General features: G+C 40.3%; 1 protein-coding gene across 2 annotated transcripts in view; it reads left to right on the plus strand.

Annotated features, from left to right (window-relative positions):
* Positions 1-17,399, plus strand: part of BNIP3L (BCL2 interacting protein 3 like) — a 31,365-nt gene extending 13,966 nt beyond the window's left edge. For both annotated transcript variants that reach the window (XM_056119127.1, XM_056119128.1), the window contains exons 3-7: positions 2,043-2,115; positions 11,309-11,412; positions 11,543-11,692; positions 14,332-16,809; positions 16,993-17,399. In XM_056119127.1, the coding sequence (XP_055975102.1) occupies positions 2,043-2,115; positions 11,309-11,412; positions 11,543-11,692; positions 14,332-14,380 (376 nt within the window). In that variant the 3' untranslated portion in view covers positions 14,381-16,809; positions 16,993-17,399. The remainder of the gene's footprint in view (positions 1-2,042; positions 2,116-11,308; positions 11,413-11,542; positions 11,693-14,331; positions 16,810-16,992) is intronic.
* Positions 17,400-21,512: the final 4,113 nt, after the last annotated feature.

Here is a 21,512-nt window from a genome sequence, read left to right on the forward strand (position 1 = left end):
AAGCCTGCCCGGGTTTGATTCTTCTGTTTCTCTTGGAGAGCCTGGCAAGCTACCGCGAGTATCACACCTGCACGGCAAAGCCTGGCAAGCTCCCCGTGTTGTATTTGATATACCAAAAACAGTAACAAGTCTCACAATGGAGACGTTACTGGTGCCCGCTCGAGCAAATCGATGAACAATGGGAGGACAGTGCTACAGTGCTGCCTATATAAGCCTAGCCCGCGACTCTATGGCAGAGTTTTGGGCATATAGAATGAACTGTTTCATGTAGAGTATTTGATAGAGAATCAATTTCTCTTTTTTCCTTCCACTTTTAAGAATCTCTTTTAACAATCTCTTCAGTAGAATAAGAGCCTTAGAACTAATCAGTCTGATAAATTTCTGGTGATGATTTTTTCAGTCTCGCCAACGTCACTACACATTAACATTAGACACATGAGATTCGTAGCTCTGCTCCTTAGCATCTGTTTCTTGACCAGGTTAAACCTGTAGCATTTTTCATTCCTGCTTGACTTTAGAGTTGGGCTAGAGGGTGGAGTGTGGTGAAGAATCTAGTGACTGTATATTTGCTGATGGGAAGCACAGCTCTGTTGGAGGCATGTACTAGTAGCCATGTAGTCAAGTGCAGTTCATGATTATGCTTTTTATTATCTCCCCTGCCCCCCCCACACACAGACTGTGTTCTTGTAGCTCTGCGATTTTTCTTTTTTTACTTTTTATTAAAAGTTACATAAATAATTTACTCTTTAATATCTCAAAGAAATACTTTTTTAAACATAAGTAGTATAGTGATTCTCAAATATTTTGTTCTCAGTATTTATACCTTTAAAATTATTAGGAATTCTGAAGATGTTCTTGTTGTTGTTCTGGTTTGTGGACCACACCCAGTAGTGCTCAGGGCTTACTCCCAGTAGGCTTGGTGGGTTATATGAGATGCCAGGGACCAACCTCCCAGTCAGCCACATGCAAGGCAAGCACCTTACCTGCTATCACTCCAGGCCAAAGCCTACAGAACCCAGTATTCCTAGGCGGTCTCCCGTCCAGAGTTAGTACTCATCCGAGTACTAATCAGGCCCAATTTTCCTTAGGTTTGAGATCAGATGAAAGCAGGTGTATTCAGAGTAGTATGTCCCCAAAGATCTTCTGATTGCATATTTTGATATTTGCAGTATTGCAAGTTTAAGCAAAAAATTTTGTATGCCTATTAAATATTATCAAAACAATAAAACTAATTGCATATTAGTATGAGTAACTTTAAGAAAATAAAATGACTATTTTCCTATAATCAGAATTACTCAGTGGCATTGTTTTACATTTTTGAAATCTGTAATATTTGGCTTAATAGAAACAACTGGATTCTCATTTTCTTTTGTCTTTTGATCCATTTTGTGGCACATATCACGTTGACTTTGGCAAGCTAGCTCAATGAACTAAAGTGCATACTTTGTGTGTAGAAGCCCTGGTTCAGTCCGCTCTTGTATGGGTTCCCTGAGGACTGCAAGGTGTGACCTTTGAAGACAAAAACCTAAGACAGCATACAGCCTTAAAGGATGTTCACTTTATGTTCATGGGAAAATGAGAATGAAAGAAGCAAGTGAATCCTAACGGTATTATGAAAACAATTCTAACCATGAAGATCTTTAGAAATACTCTTGGAAAACTGCTTTTACATTTTTAGATCTACTGTTGAAGAGCTTCTTTATAATGAAAAACTTTTAAGAACACTAAATCAAGTTTCTGAATTTGAACCTTCTTTCATCTTTGTTAGAAAAAAAGAGAAAAATAAGAAAAGGTAACAGACATGTGTCTTTAGCTAATACTTGCCTTTCAGATTTGTCTTGCAAAGACTTCATTGCCACTGAAAAATGCCGTAACATATTGGAGTAGGAGTGCTCATTTTCATTTTTCCTTATGTGGGACTATGGTTTTGCTTCTGATTTGCTCCTTGGGCAGAACCATGCTGGTGTAACTTAATTTTCTACTTTAAAGGCATATGCAATAAAAAAACAAGAACACTAATGACTAAATTCTTTCTTTTCCAGCCCTTCCCCACAAGACGATGGGCAGATTATGTTTGATGTGGAAATGCATACCAGCAGGGACCATAGCTCTCAAGTGAGTGTGTGCTAATATTTCTAAGTTACAGTAAATAGGAAAAATGTAAATCTGTTTTGCTAAACATATTAAAGAATAAGACTCCTACAGATTGAAGCTATTTGAAGTTGTTCAGTTTATCTTTAACCGTATTATTTTATTTTTACTTACTCCCATTTTCTTTGTTGTTGCAATGATTGGGGTAATATGTGCTGGGTCAGGACACTCACACATCTGGTTATTTGCAGTGTTCCCTAGGGGGCTCGCTCTTTAATTGTGCTCTCACATACCTGGTTGTGGTGTACCAGAGTTGAAACATTCTTTTCTGTAATTTTTTTTAATTGATTTCCCCATGAGATACACAGTAGAGTTGTTCATGAGTGGGCTTCAGTCATATAGTGTTCTAACACCCGTCCCTTCATTTCCCACCACCAATGTCCTCAGTTTTCCTCCCCCCAAGCCCCTCCACCCTGCTTCTATTGCAGTCACTTTTCTTCTCCCCCACCCCTTTTGGGCATTGTGGTTTGCAGTACAGGTACTAAAAGGTTATCATATATCCTTTACTTACTTTCAGCACTCAGTTCTTGTCCAAGGTGATCATTTCCAACTCTCATTGTCATAGTGATCCCTTCCCGAATTCAAATATTCTTTATTGTGCCCCCAAGCTTGTGCTCTATGCTTTTGGGATAGTGCCTAGGATTGAACTCACAGCCTTATGCTTGCACAGCAGCTACTTGGTCTCAAAGCTTTTTCACAGTCTCCTATTTAGATTCTGGTATGAAAGTTCTCTTAAGATGATGCCGTCCTGGTTGTACCTTGTACATCTCAGACTTGAGACCCTTTCATCCTAAAAATTGGAAAATGCTCTTCTGTTATGATCATTCCAGTATTTCTAGGCTTATTTATTCTATAAATAGAAAAATGGAGATTGTCTTATTCAAGGTCACAACATGGATGAAAATGAAGGTATAGTGTTAGAATAAGGTGAGAGAGCTTTTTCTGAAATTTGGATTCTGGAATAACAGCATTGACTTTTGATGAATTTAGGCAGGGAGAAAATTCATTTAAATTATGCAAGATTCTTTTTGTTTTTGTTTCGGGACCATACCTTGCAGTGTTCAGGGTTTACTCCTGGTTCTGTGATCACTCAAAGATCTCTTCTAACGGGGGTCGGGGAACTGTACATAGTGCTGGGGATTGAACTCAGGTCTGCTGCATGCAAGGCAAGTGACTTACACACTGGACTATCTCTCTGGCCCTTTCAGAGTCTTTAAATCAGTAAATATAATTAAGAGTTGACATTTTTGAAAATGGAGTTGCATATAAAGTTAAGAGTTTGAATGTATTTATCCTACAAGAGTTTTTGTTTTGTTTTTAACTTTTTTGGGGTCACCTGGCAATGCTCGGGGGTTACTCCGGCTCTGCGCTCAGGAATTGCTTGTGGCGGTGCACGGAGCCACCATATGGGATGCCTAGTATCAAACCCGAGCCAGCTGCGTGCAAGGAAAATGCCCTACCTCACTGTACTATATCACTCAATTTTTAACTGGCCCCAATTTTTTAACCGTTGTTTAATCGTTTTAATGAAAGTTAAAGTTGTCAGAAAGCTCCTATCCAAGCCTTAGCTTTTTTTTTTTTAAAGTAATTCATCTACTGGTTAAAGAAACTTTGGTACATCTACACAATGGAATACTATGCAGCTATCAGGAGAGATGAAGTCATGAACTTTTCTTATAAATGGGTAGACATGGAGAGTTGAGTGAAATGAGTCAGAAAGAGAGGGACAGACATAGAAGGACTGCACTCATTTGTGGAGTATAAAACAACATAACATGAGGCTGACATCTAAGGACAGTAGATACACGGGACCGATAGATTGCTCCAGAGCTGGAAACCTGACTCATGAGCAGAGGGAAGAAGGCAGCTGAAGTAGAGAAGGGATCACTAACAAAAAGATGGCTGGAGGAATCCGTCGGTATAAGAGATGTGTGCAGAAAGTAGATAAAGGACCAAACATGATAACCTCTCAGGGTCTGTATTGCAAACCATAATGCCCAAAAGTAGAGAGAGATTATGGGGAATCATGTCTGCATGGAGGCAGAGGGAGGGTGGGAAAGGGGGTGTATGCCGGGAATATTGGTGGTGGGGAATGTGCACTGGTGGAGAGGTGGGTGTTTGATCATTGTGTGATTGTAAACCAAACATGAAAGCTTATAACTATCTCACGGTGATTCAATAAAATGAAAAAAAAAAAGCAATTCAACTTTATTAAACAATTCTCCCATATTTATTATGAGCCATGCAAACAAATCAGCCTTTAACAGTGACATCCTGAGGTTTTGTCCATCCCTTAGCTTTGATGTATTGTAGGGTCACCTAAAAGTATCAGCGCACAGATTGTTAAGGTTAGGAACCATTGTCATTTTCTCCTGTTAGGTACATTTTTCAAAATAGGGTCTGAGGAATGCTTGCTCAGTGGGAGGCTCCGAAATCCAGCTCTGCAGTGGGAAATAGTGCAGTTCCTTGGCTTCCTCCCCTTCCTGTCAGGAAGCCTCAGTACACGCTAGTGTTTCACAGACCGACAGTCATGCAGCCTAGGAAGATTTAGACCCAATATTTCCTCGGTCAATTTGACCTTAGGCCTCCTTCCTCCTCCGCACACTGGTTTTTATCCCTCTAATAATATACCTAATAACCCGATGGAACCCTTTGATAAACATGGTCTTGATTTGTGAAATGGCAGAGATACAATTAGGCTTAACTGAAATTTAAGCGAAACTGTAGAGCTTAAACTTGTGACATGCAGGAGAGAAAATGTAAGATCTCTGTGTCAGATAATAGTAGGATTACTAACGTTACCCCTATTCAGAAATAATACGTTGGTTAAAGACCATTGGTTATCACCCAGCATTGGATAAGCAGTATTAGGAATCACATCAGTCCATTTAAACAAGGTTGCACTTTTTTTTCTTTTTGTTTTTGAATTTATTTTCATAAACTTGTTCACAGCAAAGGATTACATTTAATATTTTGACACCAGTTCCACTACCAGTACACCTTCCCACCACCATTATTTTGAATTTTCCTGCCACAAGGTTGCACTTTGGAGAAAGTGCTCTAATTCCCTAAGAAATGCTTTATATTACTTGTACTGGGACTTTTAATGAGGGAGAAACAGTTGGTATAATTTACTTTAACTTAAAAAGAACTTTGTATATTGCTTCTTTTGGTTTGGGGGCCATAGTCAATGGGACCCCGGGACCTGGGGCGACTCCTGGCATGTTGTTGAGGGGTTTCCCCAGAGAGACCCTGGGACTCAGGTGCCAGGGAGCAAGCCCTCTACATGCCCGGCCTGCACACCAACGGGCTACACTCTTCTTTCCCCAGGCCCTTTTGTCGCTTATTTCGTTGAAGAAGCAATTTAAAGATTACCACAGAATCTGGGAAGATGGATTTTATCTACAAATGGGAAGCAAATGTACTTGTTCTGGTTGAATATATTCACATACATCTGTGTTAGGAGTAGCTATCATTTTCAGGCCTTTCTAGGAGGAAGAAGGAAAGGCACTAATATTTCCTGGATATATTTGAGGTGTTCAATTAATTTGAAAGTTTTTCCTATTTTTTTCTGACTCAGTGAAAGTTATTATTATCTCCATGATCTAATGGGGAAATTAAGGTTTTGTACTAATTGTTCTCGGAGAGCCTGGCAAGCTACCGAGAGTATTCGATATGCCAGACACAGTAACAACAAAGTCTCCAATGGAGACGTTACTGGGCCCGCTCGAGCAAATCGATGATCAACGGGAGGGCCAGACTGGCCAGGCCAGTTACTTATGAAGTCCCCCAAACAATTGATAGAGTCAGGATTGTGGATTTTTGTTTTGTTGTTTTGGGCCACATCCGGCAATGCTCAGGGGTTACTCTTGGCTCTGCACTCAGAAATCACTCCATATGGGATGCCAGGGATAGAACCCAGGTAGCGGCATGAAGGCAAACACCCGACTTTCTGTTCTGTTGCTCAGGCCTAGGTAGAGTCAGGATTGACCAGGTTTGTCAGAGCCTGTGGCCCTCGTTCCTTTTACTAAAATAAATGCGTGAGTGTGAGGAGAACTCACAAGATTGTGAGAATGAATTTAAACTTGACAAAAATTTAAGGTATGAGGGAAACAAAGTGATGCTTTTAGGAAACCGACCATGAAAACAATGCTTTTAGGGTGATTTTCCTCTCAAAGTCCCAGTTTCATAACAGAAATGGGCGACTAAAGGCTGCCTCTATGACATTTTTGTACTGTAATTGTGGGATCAGCACACAGTATTATTTGAAGATGATAGAAACTGAAAATGTTCTTTTCATCTTGCTGAGCTGTAGTTTATCTATACATAGACCCTAATATGCAGTTTAAGACCTGTATTTACTGAGAGAACTTGATGTAAGCAAGATAAGAAAATGTAGAGTCCGGAGAGATAGTTTAGCAGGTAGTACCATTGGCCTTGTATTTGGCCAACCCCACTCTGATTACTGGCACCCATATAATCCCCCAAACCCTCCAGGAGTGATCCTTGAGTGCAGAGCCAAGAATAAGCCCAGAGTACAGATGAGAGAGAGGGGGGCGGAGGGGGGAGAGAGGGAGAGAACGAGCCACATGAGAATAACCTAAGAACATCAAAGTCTTCTATTTGAATAATGAGGGGGTTATTGATTTAGCTCAAGACATGAATAATATTTAATAAGACAAAGTATTGTTACCATATTTTGAAATTTCCCAACTATCAGAAAGCAATTTCAAGCCTGAAAATGGCAAATTTTAGATGAATAAAAGGAAGCATAGAATAGTGGCAAATAAAGAGAATTTAAAATCTTCAAAAAATTTTTTCTTGAGAAGAATTAACAATCCCTCACCCTGCTCCTCCTCTCCACCCCCCCACCCCCGCCCCGCCAGGGTGAGGTTGGAGTGTGGGTGAGGTGGAGATGCCCAGTCAGTTCTCAGGAGCCACTTCCTGGCTTTATTCTTCCAACTGGCTAGGATGGTTCAGTGCTACTCTCAGTGCCAGAGGATGTGGTGCTCTGCAGGCCCTAGGGTACTGGTGGTGATTTAGGATCCCCAGGGCTATAGTGGTGTTTGGGAAAGGGGAGAGATGTGGATTTTGCATATGCGTTGTGTGTGCCTCTGACTCCTGTGGTATTTCTCCCTGGCACCTATAAATCTGTTTCCTCTGGTACACTCCCTCAACTGGTCTGGGGGCTTAAATGGAAAAGTTCAAAGTACAAAGGCCTGGAGCGTATGCCTGGGTTTGATCCCCAATACCTCAGGGCCTCCCCAGCCCTGCCAGCTGTAGCTCTGCTGGTGTGTGGAGACTAAATAATAATAGTTAAGAGTTAACTTTGCTCCATGCAAATAGTATATTAAGAAAATTTGTGTGCAAAAATCTTAATGCATTTTCTTTTCTCATGGGAGATATTATTTGTTCACATATTTAAACCTAAATCTTTGAGCAGTTTGAGAGACATGTGATCTAAGTTGAAAGCTATAAAAAGTGGTTTGCAGTATGTTGACTACTGACAGATACTATGTTGTATGTACACACACTGATCTATAACTTGGAAGGTTTTTTTTTTAATGTTTTAGTATTTTGGAGAATCAGTTCACCATTCTGAACAATTCCAGTGCTCAAAGGAAAGCACTGAACCCCAAAGGGTTGCACATAGTGTCTTTCAGTGGGGTTTGTCAAATTCAATACAGATGCATATGACAGTGCCCAGGGTAGCAAAACATTCAAGGGCATTTCACTTTCCTTTTGATATTGGTCAGTGTATCAGTATGGTCCTCTGAGCACTTCAGGGAGTGACGCTACCCCTCCCCCCACCCCTCCCCCTCCACCAGGTATTAGTCCCCACTCCAGCACTGTTAGGTGTGGCACATATGTAATTATTCTTAAGAATGGAGCCTCTAGAGACAGTTTTTCAGGGTTTGAATACTAGCCCTGCTATTACTACTTACGAAACCATAGCCTGTTACTTATTTATATGTCAGTTTCCTCATCTGGAAAATGGAAAGTTAAAGAACCAGGAATATTGCTCAGTAGTAGAGAGTTTGTCTTGTTTGTGTAATACACTGTGTTCCATCCCTGGCATTGCAAAAGTGGAATGAAACAAACCAAAAAAAAAGAATCTAAAAACTCCTATAAGTGGAAAGTGAAGTTTCTTTTTCATAGCATTGTGGCAAGAAAAAAGTTAATGCCTATAAATTGGTTAGAAGGATGTTTATTTTTATACATGCTCAATAAATATTGTTATTCATCCTATCTCCCAGTTGTTTTCTCATTGCTTTGTTACCATCTACTTTTTGGTATGTGAAATTTTATTTTTCGTTGTGAAAACCTTTAAATCTGTGCAGAAGTAAATAGAATCTGCCGTGATGGGCCTCCATCTTTGCATCACCCAGCTTCAATGATCCTGTCCAGACTGTTTCCCTAGAGGCTGATCAGACAACATTGCCACTAACAGTGAAAGGGGGATGTGGTCTTTTCACCACATCCCTGCCAACACTGGTTGTTATTTTCTGATGCATGCCATTCTCACTGATACGAAGTTATATCCACTTTTTTTTTGTTTCCATGGTGATAAGTGATAATGAACACTATTCTACATGCCTTCAGGCCTTTTGCATGTCTTTTCCAGTGAAGTGATGGATTTGTTGTGTTTTAGTTGTTGAGCTTTGTGAGTGTTTTTAAGTATATCTTGGATGTTAGGCCTTTTTCCTATATACATTTTATGCATATTTTTCTGCCAATAAGTAGGGCGTATTTACCTTTTAGTCCAAGTTTCTTTTGTCATGCATTTTCTCATTTGACTAGTTTCATTTGTTAATTTTTGTTTTTGTTATCTTTGCTTCTGGAGTCAAATCATTGAAGACTCCTCTGAGGTCTGTATCCTGAAGAGTTTTGCTATGTTTTCCTCAGTGTGTTTTGTGGATTCTGGTCTAAATCTCAAGGTATTTAATGTGCTTTGATTTAACTTTTGTGAATGGTGTGAAATACTGATCCAGCTTCATTTTCTGCATGTGGTTATTTAGTTTTTCCAGCATATTTGTTGAAAAGACATCCCTGACTCAACTTCATGTACGCAACTCCTTTATCATAGATTAACTGTTCATAAACTGAGGCTTTATCTTAGGGCTCTGAATTCTGTTCCTTTAGTTTAAGAGTTCATCTTTGAGGACTGGAGATTCTTTTTATACAGTGGGTGAAAGTGTAATTGAATTGTCATAAAGCTGTGTGGAAAACAGAATTTATGTGTGATGAGTTCAGGCTTTCAAGCCAAGTGCAGTCTGGTTTAATACTGCAGTTTATAGAAAAAATGTGGGCATAAAGAAAAAGCTGAGGGCCGAAGAGATAGTACAGCAGGTAGGGTACTTCCTTGCACTTGGCCGAACTAGGTTCAAGCCCAGGCAACACATTTGATTCCCTGAGCCCAACCAGGACCTTGAGCACAGAGCCAGGAGTAAGCCCTGAGCATTGCCAGGAGTGGCCCAAAAACCTGAAGAGAAAAGAAAAAAATTGAGTGAAGAGTTAAGCAGGCTGTAAGCAGGATTCAGTTATTTGCCAGGTCTTTACCTAATTCTCATTGCAGAAATGCTCCAAATGAGGCGAATTACTCTTAGAAAGTATGCCCTCGGGAGGATGGGGTTGTGGCTACACACATTTTGTTAACCCTAAAGGTAGCAGAGAGACCTGCAGTGTTCAGCTCCAGCAGAGCAGACGGCCTTAGGTTTCAGGGTCAGTCCTCTGTGGGTGGATCCATACTGAGGGATTCTCCTAAGTAGTTATTCACGCTTGATATACTTTGGTACCTAAAACTTCAGCCGTTGGAGACTTTGTGTTATTTAACAGTGGGAGTGTATTTTGTACCTTTGCAGATTACAGCAAAGGAATTTTTTTCCTTTAGCTTGCTTCTTTCTGGCCTAACCAGATCTCAACCCCATCTAAGGATCATTAGCCACAAAAGAGTTTCTCAAGTGAGAGTTTCTTTGCTTGATGTCCAGTGTGTTAGTCCTTTATTTGGTTTGTTTTTGTTTTGGGGCCACTCCTGGTGGTGCTCAGGGGTTACTCCTGGATCTGCCCTCAAGAATCACCTCTGGTGGTACTTGGGGAACTCTGTGGGATGCCGGGGATTGAACCCAGGTCAACTGCATACTAGACAAATGTTACACTTGCTATACTATGATTCTGGCCGCTGTGTTTTAATCCTTATTCCCAGTAATTTCTTTTCCAATAAATCGCCAAAATTTTACAAATTATAATGGCCTATATTCTCCCAAGTGAAGTATCTTAAGACTTATTTTACTTACAGTATCTGTATTTAAGATACTGTTGAATTCCTGATACGGAAATTGAGGTGCAGTTTTACTAATAAACTATAATTTTAAATAATTTTGAATAGTTTTTATTCAGCAATCACAGTCAGTGTAAATTTCACGGTCACGGTCACGGTCCTCCCGTTGTTCATCGACTTGCTCGAGCAGGCCCAGTAACGTCTCCATCATGAGACTTGTTGTTACTGTGTTTGGCATATCGAATACGTCACGGTAGCCTTGCTAGGCTCTGCCGTGCGGGTAGTATCTAATTGGATAAAAAATATATTAAAGGTTGATTGGCTGATTGATTTAGGGGACATACTGGATGGTGCTTTGGTGCTCAGTACTGGGAAATTGCTTAGGAATTTTCATATTTAATTAGCCTTGTATCCTGAAGAAGACTTTGTTTTAGACATATATTTTAAATTTAGATATACAGCAATGAAACTCAAGGATTTTTTTTTTAAATACTAGTATGATCTTTTGTCAAATGAACTTTTTGGCTACTAAATATTATGGTCTTATGTGCGATAGCACAGCGGTAGGGCATTTGCCTTGCACGCAGCCAACATGGCCGACCCGAGTTCGATTCCTCCGCCCCTCTCGGAGAGCCCGGCAAGCTACCAAGAGTATTCGATATGCCAGACACAGTAACAACAAAGTCTCCAATGGAGACGTTACTGGGCCTGCTCGAGCAAATCGATGATCAGTGAGAGGGCCTTTACCTTTACCTTTTTAAAAAGCAATGGCATGACTTTTGTGTTAAAATTACCAAATCTCATATTTTTTTTGTCAGATCTGTCTTTGTACAGGAGAAATTGATCTTTTTTAAAAAATGTTTAATTCTTTTTTTATAGTCAGAAGAGGAAGCTGTAGAAGGAGAGAAAGAAGTTGAGGCTTTGAAGAAAAGTGCAGACTGGGTGTCGGACTGGTCCAGTAGACCTGAGAACATCCCACCCAAGTAAGTTTGTGTTTCTCTTTTGGCAGACACAGTTGATCCCGTTCACACTCTTTATTATGTGTAGTGTATCTGGTGATTCCCAAAATATTTCCATGCATTTCTGACACCAACTTCTGAACTTCTTCTCCAGGGAGTTCCACTTTAGGCACCCTAAGCGTTCTGTTTCACTAAGCATGAGGAAAAGTGGAGCCATGAAGAAAGGGGGTATTTTCTCGGCCGAATTCCTTAAGGTGTTCATTCCATCTCTCTTCCTTTCCCATGTTTTGGCTTTGGGTCTAGGGTAAGTACTGGTGAACTCCCTAAGTTATTTCACTTGCTTTATTTACATGAGAAATGTATATGAAAAAGTTTGTATGTTTTATTTATTTTTAATGTTTTGGTGCAAATAACGTGAGCTTAATTGTTCAGGTTGTTACATTACTGTGATAATGAAAAAAATGTTGATTTTTTTTTCTTGATTTCTTTATTTGAGAAGTTGCTCTCATTAATATTAGTAGCCCCCAGATGAATTTGGTTTTTTTTTTTTTTTTTTTTTGGTATTTGGATCATACTCAGCAGTGTTTCGGGCTTTATCCTGGCTCTGTGCTCCTCCTTCGCTCATAGAGGTGCTTGGGAGAGCATATTGAACCCAGGTTGTTGGCAAGTACCTTAACTGCTGGACTGTCTTCCTTTGCCTCCACCAGTGATGTATATTTTTGGAGGGTAGGGGCTACACCTGGCAGTGCCAGGGGCTTACACCTTACTCTGTTCTCAGGACTCATTCCTGGCCGTGCTTAAGGGGACCATTTGCAGTGCTAAGGATCAAACCGGAGTTAACTGTGCTCAAGGCAAGCACTGTATTATCTCTCCAGCTCCCTGAGGAATGCTTTTTTTTTTTTTCTTTTTGGATAACAGCCAGCAATTCACAGGGGTTACTCCTGGCTCATGCACTCAGGAATTACTCCTGGCAGTGCTCAGGGGACCATATGGGATGCTAGGAGTTGAACCCGGATCGGCCGCATGCAAGGCAAATGCCCTACCTGCTGTGCTATCGTTCCAGCCCCCATCCTGAGCGAATACTTTTAAGTGGGTCATTGTGTTTGATTTCTTTCTTTTAGTTCTGTTGCCTATAAATTACTCAAAATTAGATAAATTTTAAAGTTACGAATATTTCATAAATTTAAGATTGATATCTTATTTTTTCCCCTTGCAAATGGGAAAATAATTAACATGGTGAATGCTCTTTAAGTAAAACAGGTAGGTTATTTTTAAGGTACTTTTACTCTCCTTTTTGTAGGGCTGGAGCGATAGCACAGCAGTAGGGCGTTTGCCTTGCACGCAGCCAACATGGCCGACCTGAGTTCGATTCCTCCACCCCTCTCGGAGAGCCCAGCAAGCTACCGAGAGTATCTCGCCCGCACGGCAGAGCCTGGCAAGCTCCCCGTGACATATACAATATGCCAAACACAGTAACAACAAAGTCTCCAGTGGAGACGTTACTGGGCCCGCTCGAGCAAATCGACGAACAACGGTTGCCACCAACCTGGGTTCAGTATGCTCTCCCAAGCACCTCTATGAGTGAAGGAGGAGCACAGAGCCAGGATAAAGCCCTAAACACTGCTGAATATGATCCAAATACCAAAAAAAAAACAAAAACCAAATTCATCTGGGGGCTACTAATATTAATGAGAGCAACTTCTTCTCAAATAAAGAAATCAAGAAAAAAAATCAACATTTTTTCATTTTTTACTCTCCTTTTTGTAGTGTTCTCATTTATTTTTCTAAAATCGATACCATGTTTACTGTAATATACTTCATTAACTTTTTGGGGGGTATATATTTAAGAGTATTTATGTTCTTGTTTTGATCAATTATAGGCCCATAACACCAGTAGCATTAGACTTGATTGTTGTTTAATTATCATTATCACTAATTGCAGCATTGGTGTCAACATGGTAGGCATGTCCAGTATGTTATTTTCTGCATATGTATTTTGCAAAAGATACGTTACTCCCTGTAAAGAACTCAGTGCTATGGAAGAGATCATCATAATGATGGAAGTACATCTGCAAAGTTTCCCATTTGTCTCTTTGGCCTTTCTGGATGCTTCCATGATAAATGAGGACAGTGATCAAGAGGAGCACAGTGGAAGGTGTTTGTGGAGGAACGGAGTGTATGACTATTGTAGGGAATTGGTGTGAGGAGAGGGATAGAAGTGTAAGTTCCTATACTGCTCAGGGGCTGCTTGCAGTGGTTTTGGGGGACTATGTTTTCTTTTGTTTCTTTTAATATATCTTAAGTTTAAGTTGGTTTATTGATGTGAATACTTGCTTGACTTGGAAAAGTATTATTGGGCCCTTAGTCCTTAAGAGTTAAATCATTAAAGCCTGGAGCCATAGTAGGGCATCCGCCTTACACGTGACTGACCCAGGTTCAATCCCCTGCATCCCCTATGGTTCCCTGAGCACCACCAGATGTGATTCCCGAGTTCCGAGCCAGCAGTGGGCACCCCCTCCCTCAAAAAAAAGGAGAAGTTAAATCATTTATGAGAACCTCTTTTACAGCAGTAACTGCTTTATGTTTGTTGTTTATTATTTTGTATCTAAGACACCAGTAGATACCTTTTTTCCTACCACAGAGAAACAGCTGGAAGGAAGTTAGCTTTACTTTACTCTCTGGAGGAATCTCTGCCTTGACTTTGTCTAATCATTGCTGCTGTGCTGTCCAGTCCTGCTTAATGAGTAAACAATTGGAGAAAACCTGTTTGACTGGCTGATAACTACTTTTAAGTCAGTGATGATTTCAGGGTGTTAGGAAACTGCACATTTACCTTGAAAGCCTATTACAAGGGCTAATCATTTTAGTTTTTAAGTAGAATTCAGCGGGGTGGGAAAGAAGTGTTGGATCAGATCAACCGTGACATGCTTTGTTTCCTTTCAGCATCTACATTGGAAAACGACTGAGCTCACCCTCTGCCAGCACCTACTGAGGGAAAGAAAAGCCCCTGGAAAGGCGTGTGACCTGTGAAGTGGTGTATTGTCACAGTAGTTTATTTGAACTTGAGACCATTGTAAGCATGACCCAACTATCACCCTATTTTTACATATCCAAGTTTCAGTAACTCTCAAATCCAGTATTTTACTCAAACTCTGTTGAGACGTTTTACTAACCTAACTCCCTTTTGGCCTGTAAGACACTTTAGACTTTTCCTAACAGAGTTTACTGTTGTTTAGAAATTTGCAAGGGCTTCTTTTCCGCAAATGCCACCAGCAGATTATAATTTTGTCAACAACGCTGTTTTCTTCTTTTAGTGCCCCCAGATTTAGATCTGTATCATTCATGGTATAAATTTAACTCTTGCTAAATATCTACCATTTTTCTCTTAAATGAGATCAGGTTAGCAAATAACAGAAAAGCTTTTTTTTGTTATGAAGAAAAAAGACATGCTTTTCTAAGCTTGAATTTATAGTGATCACAAAGGAAAACAAAAGGGGGGGAATGACACAAGAAAACATATATCATGGGCAATAAAAAAAAGTAATTTTCAACCAGCTTTGGAACTTCTTTCTGTCTCGCCTCCTGTTGGCGCCTTTCAGCCTATAAGAGGCAGGCTATGTACATGATAGGTATAACATAGAGTAAGGACTTAAAATCAGGGCCGGAACCATAGTACAGCAGGTAGGGCATTTACCTTTCACATAGCCGACCTGAGTTCCATCTCTGGCACTCCACTTGGTCCTCGGAGCTCTCCAGGAGTGATCCGTGAGCACAGAGCCAGGAGTAAACTCTCTGAGCACCACCAAGTATGGCCCAAACAAAAGTAAAAAAAAACAAAACTAAAAACCATCAGCATATTTTAATAATAGTATGTTGTAATGCTGTCTTCTCTATGGTGTGGAATCTTTATTTCTGATAAGGAATGTCTCAGGCCTGGAAATACATGTAATTGCTTTTGGGAATTTTGTATGTGTACGTTTGGTATTTTTATGTTTATTAGCTGCATGTGAATTTTTCTTCTAAGTTTTTTTCTTTTTTTTTTTCTAAGAAGAGGCTTTGGAATGATTCAGTAATCAACATATGCTTCTGGTTTTAGGAAGCATCACTGTACTTTAAAGCCTTTAAACCCTGGAGATAATTTTTTCGTAGTTATTCCATGCACATGGGCAACTTTAAAAAACATGCTTGGGGTTATGGGAAGAGTAGACAAAATTCTGAAGAGATGCCATTTGTTTTCTTCTGACCGCTCACTTTCGGATGTTTATTGTTTTACTGAGGGTGGTCCTGTGATTTTGCAGGCACTTGTCACTGTTTTCTCATGTAGCCATTTTCAGTTATGTAAAACTTTCAACGTTCCAGGATTCAATTTTCTTTAATAATAAACCTTTTTTGTTTCTGAAACGTGAAGCTTTAGGACCAAATCATTAGAATGCATCAGGATTATCGTTTGTTCCAAGTAATGATTTTATTGGGTTTCAGAAAACATAGCATGTTGTTGAAGGATACTGTTGTATGTTTTAATATATATAATTACTGTTTATGATATAAACATTACTATAGAATATTTAGAAAAACCCTTGTTAATTTTAAAACTACCACTATTCATTAAATAGTGCATCAGGTTTACTTGATTGAAAACACTATGACAACCAGTTTTGCCATATTGTAGAAACTAACTCCTTTCTTTTATCAGGTTTTATAAAATCAAGTGTTATAGTAAATAATAACACAGATTAAACAAAAACATTAATTTCCGATTTCTTTCAAAATTTTAACTGGCTATCTTGAAAAAAGATGTTATATTCAAAACTGTTCTCAGTTATTGTACCTTGGTTTTTTTGTTCTAACATCGGTATAAATACTTTTGAGCATCCTATTTCTTGTTTCTGTTTTCTTAAACAAATCAAGTAAACACTTGATTTTCCTTTTGTATTTATTTCAAGTGTTCTTTGAATTTCTCTGGGAAGAAAAATCTGATGACCCACTTATTTCAAAAGACATAAATAAAATTGGAAAGACTGGTAAAGTTTAAGGGCACTAAAGAATTAAACTGCTCCAGTGTATAGTTTGTACTGCAATTGGTATTTTGGCAGTGAAAGTAAAATTAGTCTTAAATTAAGAGAAACTTTTCACGGGGACACATTGGCCTCTTGATTCAGTAGTAATTCTCACTTTAGTGTAACTGAGCTTGGGTATGTTATTTTTTTTCACAATATTGAAAATTTAGTTTTGCCTTTTTTCTTAAAATAGCTGTGAAATTTTGGACCATTACTTTAAAACATGAATACATGATCACAATAGAACTTACAGGATGAAATCACACAGTATTTATTATTGATAGCCCTAACATATAAAATAAATGTTAATGTTCCTATTCAGATTGGTGTTGAATGGCAACAAATTTTGTGATTGGGATGGAGAGTTCAAAAATTAACAGTTGTGGGGCTGGAGCGATAGCACAGAGGGTAGGGCGTTTGCCTTGCATGCGACTAACCCGGGTTCGATTCCCAGCATCCCATATGGTCCCCTGAGCACTGCCAGGAGTAATTCCTGAGTGCAGAGCCAGGAATAACCCCTGAGCATCGCCAGGTGTGACCCAAAAAGAAAAAAAAATTAACAGTTGACATTTTATGATTTATGTTTAAAAAGCTTTATACCTGTTTACAATTTGGGGATGAAAAGGCAGGCTTAATTTTTCTTACGCTTAATGAAAACTGGCTTAAAATATTTGCAAGTAGGACCAATACCAAAACTGCATAAGCTTGCACATTGAAAAGTGCAGCAAATTATTTTGCAGTTAAAAAAATGTACTAGTCTAAAAAATTAAAATTGAAGACTCAGCCAGTTGGATGAACTTTTTAGGTGAATCAGTTGTTGAAATTAACTGAGCCAAAGTGATTATGCATTCTTCATTTATTTAGTTAGCACTTTGTATCATTATATACAGTTTACAATACATGTATAACTTGTAGCTATAAACATTTTGTGCCATTAAAGCTCTCACAAAACTTTTCCTGTCAGTTCATCATTGTATGTTGTGTGTTTCCTCAGAGTTTAGAGGAGATGAGGCCTCATCTGTCTACACAAAATTCTTAATGTTTGAAATTCTCAAATATTAGAGTTCCTGTGCTCAGGAGTTTCCTGCTGCCAGGGAGAACACTACACCAGGCAACTGTTTATTAGAGAAGTCTGTATGACATATAAAAGGGGCCAGTAGAGTCAAAGCATTTCATCAAAATAACAATGCCATCTGAATAATTGCTCACTGAACGGATGATACATGAAAGATGATTGAGAGTTCACCAAATGAAAAAGGAAGGGGCAGAACAATACTCCAGTGGGGAGGGCTCTTGCCTTGCACACAGCTGACCCAGGTTCCATCCTGTCACCCGATAACGGTTCCTCAAGCCCACCAGGAGTGATATCTAAGCACAAAGTCAAGAGTAAGCCCTGAGCACTGGTAGTTGTGCTCCCCCCCCAAAAAAAGATGGGGTGGGGTGGGGGCAGGGATGGAAGGAACTAACAAGTGAAAATGTGTTTCAGAAATAGGAAGTCCAGTGTAGCCAAAACATGAATAGAGGAAACTGAAAATGTACTTTATTATTGAACCTACATCTGTTGAAGATTTCTATGCTTTTCTGAGGTTTGATAGTCAATGGAATACCTTGCAGAGTTTATTTAGAGGAAAATGATGGAAGACTAAAGTTGTGGATGGCATGAAAGAGTGACAAAAATGAATAGCAGAGGCTAGGAGATAGACATGTTGATTCTCAGCATGAAGAGTAAGAACCCATTCTAGCTGCCAACCCTTAAATATATTGAACATAACCAGTGTATAACTTTTGTTATAGAGCTCGTACCCAGGAGAAAGTTCTAGAGTGGAAATGCAGCAGGTCACTCTTAGAAGTGTGTATAATTACAGTTTTGACCATGGGAAAGATGTTAACAAAGTAGCACTGGTGCTAGGGGAGGTAGTAGAGGGGTCTCAGTACATACCTTACATGCATGCACCTGAACTGGCTTTGACTCCCAGCACCACAAGATCACCCAAGTGCCCCTAAACATCACTGTCTGTCACCCAGGAGAACCCCCCCCAGGCACTTTCAGGGCAACCCTGGTAGTCCCTTTCACTGCATCTTCAGCCTTAGCCCTGAACCGCCGGCCTGGATAATGGAGCTATCACTGGGAGTGGCTCCCTGGGCACCTCATGGGGGACCCTTCCAAAACACAGTGAAGTTCCACTTTTCCACACTAAAAGACAGGCTCAGTGGGGCCCGGGAGAGCAAAGGGGCAGGATGCTTGCCTTGCGGGTGGCCGACACAGGTATAATCTCTGGCGTCCCATATCGCCCCCAAAGCACCACAAGTAATTCCTGAGCAATGCCTGGAAGGTGAGTGATAGAACCTGCCAAAGAGGCTGAGAGTCTGGCTCAGCAGCTGAGTTAGTGCGCTTTCCAGGCATACCTGGACTCAGTGTGGGAAAAAGTGAGCATCTTCCCAAAACGGAGCAGGTGATAGTCCTGCCCTAAGAAGCCCTGCCATAGGGCCAGAGAAACAGTATAGCCTGCAGCCGACCCAGGTTTGGTCCCTGGGCACCCTTTATGACCCTTCAAGCACCAGCAGGAGTAGTTCTTGAGTGCAGTGCCAGGAGTAAACCCCTGAGCATCACCAGGCGTGATGCAAAAAAACTGAGGAAAGGAAGAAAATATGGAAACAGGGAGGAGCAATTAGCATAGGCTGGACAGTGAATTTTGAACTCTCAAATTCTTTACTAAAATCAGGACACTTCCTTCTCCATTCCATCTGCCTTCTCCCCTCTGCTCATGAGGCAGGCTTCCAACTATGGGGCAATTCTCTTGGCCCTTGTATCTACTGTCCTTGGGTGTATTGTCTGCCATGGAGGCAGGGTGAGGGTGGGAAAGGGGGGCGTATACTGGGGAGATTGGTGATGGGGAATGTGCACTGGTGGAGGGATGGTTATTTGAGCATTGTCTGATTGTAACCCAAACATGAAAGCTTGTAACTTTGATGGTGATTCAATAAAATTAAAAATATGTACATACATACGTGTGTGTGTGTGTGTGTGTGTGTGTGTTCATTCCTCTAAGTGAACTGTCCACATTCCCTGCCTGCTGCGCCAGTTTAGATTTAGCTGTTGTGAGGGTCACACCGTGTGGGAATCAGGCCACCCCAGGCAGTGCTGGGGCCCACCAGAGTGACAACTCCAGGGCTGTGTGCATGGGGGCAGGAGTTGGGTAGTACGAGGGGTGCTAGGGATCCAGTCGGGCTCACGCAACACACAAGGCATGTGCTCTACCACTTTGAACTTCCTTCCTAGCCCCTGGGCCAACCTTTTTCTTTGGTGGATGTAAAAATTTTCTTTTGCCAATGGGAAAATAATCCTGTATTAAAGCAGTAAACAGGAGTTTATTGTCAACTGATGCAGTGTTTTCAAACGTTTGTTTAGCATTTTTTATTTTCGCCTTTTATGTGTAAGTTGATGTTTTTTTTTTTTATTCAGTTTACAAAGTTGTTAATAAAGAGTTTCAGGCGTTCGTTGTTCCAGCTCCAAACTCACCACTGGCGTCGGCAGCGAACTTTCAAAAAATTATTTACTATGGTTTGGGTCACATGCTTAAAAACGAGTGTTTAAAAATAAGGGATCCTCGTCCACAGTGCATATATAATCTTGTTTCATGCATTCTTTTTTCTTATTTGAGTCACACCTAGCGATGCTCAGGGGCTACTCCTAGCTCTGCACTCAGGAATTACCAAATCAGCCATGTGCAAACACCCTACCCATTATACCATCACTTCAGCCCATGCTTCATGCATTGTTTTAGCTAGAAAATGTTATACATGTTTGTATGTATGTGTGTGTGTGTGTATATATATATATATATATATATATATATATATATATATATTCTGAGGGCTCTTTGGAACATCAACTACCATCATCTTATGGTGGTTGTCTGCTCTTACTAGTAGGTTCTGGTATAGTCAGAGCTTGAGGCACATGGGGGCTAAACATTGATCATAGTTGAATTATTGAGGAAGCCAGAGAGCCACTCCAAGCACTGGCGGAACCTGCCAGGCTCGCGACTCTGCAGTTTTCAGTTCTCTCAGGACCTCACTTGCAGCCTCCAGGCTGCTTCTGTCCCAGGAACTAGCCCTTGAAGCCCCTCTCCAGTACTTTCACCCAAAAACAGGGGTTTGTAGCCTTTTGCTTCTGCTGCCGGTTCTTGAGGCAGAATCTTCCAAGGGTGAGCCTGATGGAAGGGGAGGATGGTCCATACTTCCAGGAGAGCTTGGGAATGTGAGTTCATCGGAGATGTTAGAGATACTCTTTCCCTTTCCTGATCCCTCCACTAGATTCCTCCACTAGATTGATGCTGCCAGTATACAAGGAAGTTCAGGTGCTCAACCATTAAAAGGAAAAACAACTGGTGGGTAAAACCATAAAAATTACATAGCATTTTCTGTCTGGTAGGAAAAAGTAATTTCACAAATTGAGAAGTTGGGTGTTTCCGTAGTGTAGTGGTTATCACGTTCGCCTGACACAAATTGAGAAGTAAATGTTTAGGAAAAGCTCCAGGGAACTCCTAACATAGAAAAATGTGGGTGTGGGACCAGAGCAATAGGACAGCAAGGAGGGCATTTGCCTTGCATGCAGCCAACCCAGGTTTGATCTCTGGCACCCTTTATTGCGCTCCAGGCATCACCAGAAGTAATTCCTCGGTGCAGAGCCAGAAGTAACCTTTGAGCTTCACCAAGAGTAACCCAGAAAGTTTAAAAAACAAAAGATTTGGGCAGAAAAAAATCTAAAATTTTTTTCTAAAAAAAATATAAAAAAAGGAACTGCTGGAGTAAGGAGAAGAAACAGGACATGGAAGGGAAGAATGCTTTTACAGAGCTATGGTGTTATATATTTTTACAGAACTAAACTAGAGGATTTTGCACAATGGAAGGAGGAAGTAACAAGAATAGCCCTTTCTGGAATATGGCAATAAAAGAAAATAAAGATATTGAGGGATGCGGGGGAAGAATAGAGGCTTGAGCGTGGAGTCTTCTCCTAAGGAACTGAACAGATCTGAATCTATGTACTAAAGCCATCATCCATTT

Source organism: Sorex fumeus, unplaced genomic scaffold (genome assembly GCF_029834395.1).
Source record: "Sorex fumeus unplaced genomic scaffold, SorFum_2.1 ptg000039l, whole genome shotgun sequence".
NCBI lineage: Eukaryota > Metazoa > Chordata > Mammalia > Eulipotyphla > Soricidae > Sorex > Sorex fumeus.